This window comes from Pseudophryne corroboree (genome assembly GCF_028390025.1).
Source record: "Pseudophryne corroboree isolate aPseCor3 chromosome 2 unlocalized genomic scaffold, aPseCor3.hap2 SUPER_2_unloc_5, whole genome shotgun sequence".
Taxonomy (NCBI): domain Eukaryota; kingdom Metazoa; phylum Chordata; class Amphibia; order Anura; family Myobatrachidae; genus Pseudophryne; species Pseudophryne corroboree.
This window is the reverse complement of record NW_026967492.1, coordinates 151,996-156,525: the sequence shown is the minus strand read 5'-3', so window position 1 is coordinate 156,525 and position 4,530 is coordinate 151,996. Positions and strand designations below refer to the sequence as shown.

The following is a 4,530-nucleotide window of genomic DNA, read 5'->3' as shown; positions in this document are numbered from 1 at the left end:
ACCAGTGCCATCCGATGACCTACCATCTCTATCACAGCTTTTACCAGTTCCATCCCAGGACCTTTCACCTCCAACCCTGGATCTACCAGTTCTATCCCAGGACCTACCACACCCATCCTATAACATATTAGTGCCATCCCACAACCTACCAGCTCTATCACAGCATGTACCAGTTCCATCTTAGAACCTTCCAGCTACAATGCAGGACCTACTAGCTCTATCCCAGGACTTATCAGTACCATCCCAAGCAAGACCTAAAGTACCAGTTTTATCCCAGGACCTACCAGCTAAATCTCTTGCCCTACTAGTACCGTCCCAGGAAATAGCAACTCCATCCCTAACTTATTGTTAAATGGAGGATGATAAAGCAGGGATCTTCTCCAACATCTGACTCAATCCATCTTCTAATTATAATTGGCTGTGCATTACAATGGGTCTCTCGATATAGTCTCTCAGCACCAAGCCAATCTGTTGTCCTCACTCGCCAATCTGGAAAAATCCAGTTACACCCCAGATTACATAAATGAGTAGGCGCGATAAAGAGCATGTGATTTGATGATATCTTTATTGCATATTTGGCACTGCAGTCTGTTCAGAAGAGAGCAGAAGCCTGGGGTGGAAACTAGGATGGGGCATGAGGAGAGGACAATTGATACTGACAGGAAGTTAAGGTGCCAGAAGTTTAGGAGGAGGGAGCAGAAGTAGGCTTCTCATCTCGGGTTACAGGGATGGGTCTCTCACTGTGGCTTGAGTCCAGACTGGACAGCAGTTTGGGGCCTGAGAAGGTCAAAATCCCATCGGCAGAGAGAGAGCAGCTGACTGAGGACTGGTCCAGATTTGATGGGAGGCGATAACGGCGATGAAATTCTCGGGAAATGTATCCATGATCATCCTGGACAGAGAGATCAGGTCAGTAATCTAGCGGTAACAACCTTTCTGGTGCAGGAAAGCCACCAGGAATACATCAAAGAGGTGCTTTACTTTATACATTTCCTGGTGCTTCACCATCTACAGAGCATATTCCAGCCAATCTCCATTCCCTGTTTTTCTATCATCCATAGAGAACCAATGGCAGCAATCCCATCGTTGCAGTAATTTATATTGTGAATGTAAATGTACAAAAATAAATTGGGAACATGTATTGTCTTAGAATCGGAAACTCATTATCCTCACCCTAAAATCTGTCGGTAGGAGACATGACTCAACCCCATACAGCCCTTTCCCTGCTACTACAGCATCTAACTCAGAGAGTCTGCATGGACCTTGTATGCCTGACCAGATTATGTGTGACTGCACTCATCTCAGAGGTCATCTCAGAGGTCATCTCAGGATTCTCCAGGTTGGGAGCAAATATCCCGGATTACGGAGACACATAGATGGATTCATGAGTGGAGCTAGAGCTAAAACCTAGTTAAATAATGGAATAAAAATAATAAAACAAATTCTAGTGCAGGTCACTTATAAATAGAGTGCAGTCACTATGGACTGGCTAATGTTGGTGTAATTAGTGAACACAATGAAAGTGGGGGAAGATCAATGTCAGCTAAATAAACTCTTTATTGGTGAAGAAGACCATTAATCAGACCCACCTGTCTCTCGTTGTGTTTTCCATCAATCTCCACAAAGTCATCCAAAACTTTCACACTTAGGTCCTCAGGTGAAAAATGCTTCACGTCCAGGTTGATGACAAAACGCTCACGGTCTGATCGTACCTGCAAAGGGGCAGCGGTGAGAACAGCCAGAACAGCACATATGGTACAATGGCCTCAGCATCAACCGTTATACCCGTTATACCCATGAAATTCTCCTTCTATCATTTCCACAGCACAAAATAACCCGAAATATAACTATACTTATATGGGAAAATAAAGCTGAAGCTATTGCAAAGTGTATTGTTGTATTAGACAGTTATAGCACCAATGACCTGGCTCAGGTCTGTATATATATATATATATATATATATATATGTCACGAACTGTCTAAAACAGCATTTGCCTAGAAGCACACCAGTAATGCACCACGCTGGTGTTGGCCGTGTGATGGATCGCCATTAGATACTTGTGATCTGTTCATGAAGCAGTAATAAGAGTGAAGAAGTGATCCTGTGGAGAAGTTGCCCATGGCAACCAATCAGCATTTCAGCATTAGAGTAACATTTACAATTTGCATACTATACAATTGTACGGTGCAGCTGATTGGTTGCTATAGGCAACTTCTCCACAGGTTCACTTCTCCACTCTTTTCACTGCTTAATACATCTCCCCCTTAATGTAAGCTGATGGCCATTCTGACATGAGCCCCAGGGTATCAGAGTGGGGTTGGCATGTGGTTCCTCACCTCAGAGACACCAGAATCCACGTAGCCCCGAAAAAGGCTTTGTCTATAGTAGGGGCTGATGGTGGAGGAGAATAAAGGATACAGGTCATAATCAAACATCCCTTCTCCGAAGATCTGATCCAAGAGACGATTGGGGTAGAAGGCCCCCAAAGCACGCTTGAACCAGGGGTGCTGTATGGTGATGTCCATGGATGAGACGTGATGCCAGACACAGACCAATGAGGCACACTGCTCATCCATCCTCTTTATATACCCCACTGAGAGCTGAGAGAGGGGGATTAGACGCTCACAGGGGGAGGATTAGACAGAGACATTACCTCACCCACACCCAAACTCAGCACATTTCTCTGTCTGACCCGGAGATCACTGTCTAACTCTCACAGCTTCTACTGTGCCAGCAGAATTCCCCGCACGGGGATCAAAGGAAAGCAGCCGAGCCAAAGATGTACTGATATCACAGATACAGCCATAGGGACCAAAGATCAGATATCAGACTAACAGGACAACACAGACAGTATAACAGGTCACATATCACAGATACAGGGCGGGGAACCCCGGGTCACATATCACAGATACAGGGCGGGGAACCCCGGGTCACATATCACAGATACAGGGCGGGGAACCCTGGGTCACATATCACAGATACAGGACAGAGAACCCTGGGACAGATATCACAGATACAGGACAGAGAACCCCGGGTCACATACCACAGATACAGGACGGGGAACACCGGGTCACATATCACAGATACAGGACAGAGAACCCCGGATCACATATCATAGATACAGGACGGGGAACACCGGGTCACATATCACAGATACAGGACGGGGAACCCCGGGTCACATATCACAGATACAGGGCAGAGAACCCCGGGTCACATATCACAGATACAGGGCAGAGAACCCCGGGTCACATATCACAGATACAGGACGGAGAACCCTGGGTCACATATCACAGATACAGGACGGAGAACCCTGGGTCACATATCACAGATACAGGACGGAGAACCCTGGGTCACATATCACAGATACAGGACGGGGAACCCCGGGTCACATATCACAGATACAGGACGGGGAACACCGGGTCACATATCACAGATACAGGACACAGAACCCCGGATCACATATCATAGATACAGGACGGGGAACACCGGGTCACATATCACAGATACAGGATGGGGAACCCCGGGTCACATATCACAGATACAGGGCAGAGAACCCCGGGTCACATATCACAGATACAGGGCAGAGAACCCCGGGTTCACAGATACAGGACGGAAAACTCTGGGTCACATATCACAGATACAGGACGGGGAACCCCGGGTCACATATCACAGATAAAGGACAGAGAACCCTGGGTCACATATCACAGATACAGCGATAGGGACCAAAGATCAGATATCAGACTAACAGGACAACACAGACAGTATAACAGGTCAGATACCACAGATACAGGGCGGGGAACCCCGGGTCACATATCACAGATACAGGGCAGGGAACCCCGGGTCACATATCACAGATACAGGGCGGGGAACCCTGGGTCACATATCACAGATACAGGACAGGGAACCCCGGGTCAGGTATCACAGATACAGGACGGGGAACCCCGGGTCACATATCACAGATACAGGACAGGGAACCTCGGGTCACATATCACAGATACAGGACAGGGAACCCCGGGTCAGGTATCACAGATACAGGACGGGGAACCCCGGGTCACATATCACAGATACAGGACAGGGAACCTCGGGTCACATATCACAGATACAGGACAGGGAACCCCGGGTCAGGTATCACAGATACAGGACGGGGAACCCCGGGTCACATATCACAGATACAGGGCAGGGAACCCCGGGTCACATATCACAGAAACAGGGCGGGGAACCCCGGGTCACATATCACAGATACAGGACAGGGAACCCCGGGTCACATATCACAGATACAGGGCGGGGAACCCCAAGTCACATATCACAGATACAGGGCAGGGAACCCCGGGTCAGATATCACAGATACAGGGCGGGGAACCCCGGGTCAGATATCACAGATACAGGACAGGGAACCCTGGGTCACATATCACAGATACAGGGCGGGGAACCGCGGGTCACATATCACAGATACAGGACAGGGAACCCCGGGTCACATATCACAGATACAGGACGGGGAACCCCGGGTCACATATCACAGATACAGGACA

The 4,530-nt window shown here is 48.3% G+C and overlaps 1 protein-coding gene across 1 annotated transcript; it reads right to left on the bottom strand.

The window, feature by feature from the left end:
* Positions 1-548: 548 nt before the first annotated feature.
* Positions 549-2,581, bottom strand: LOC134983066 (alpha-crystallin A chain). The gene is made up of 3 exons (XM_063948765.1): positions 2,338-2,581; positions 1,590-1,712; positions 549-892 (listed from the first exon to the last, which is right to left on the bottom strand). Exons 1-3 carry the CDS (start codon positions 2,575-2,577, stop codon positions 683-685), a joined length of 573 nt encoding a protein of 190 aa, XP_063804835.1. The 5' UTR covers positions 2,578-2,581; the 3' UTR covers positions 549-682.
* Between the last annotated feature and the right edge of the window lie 1,949 nt (positions 2,582-4,530).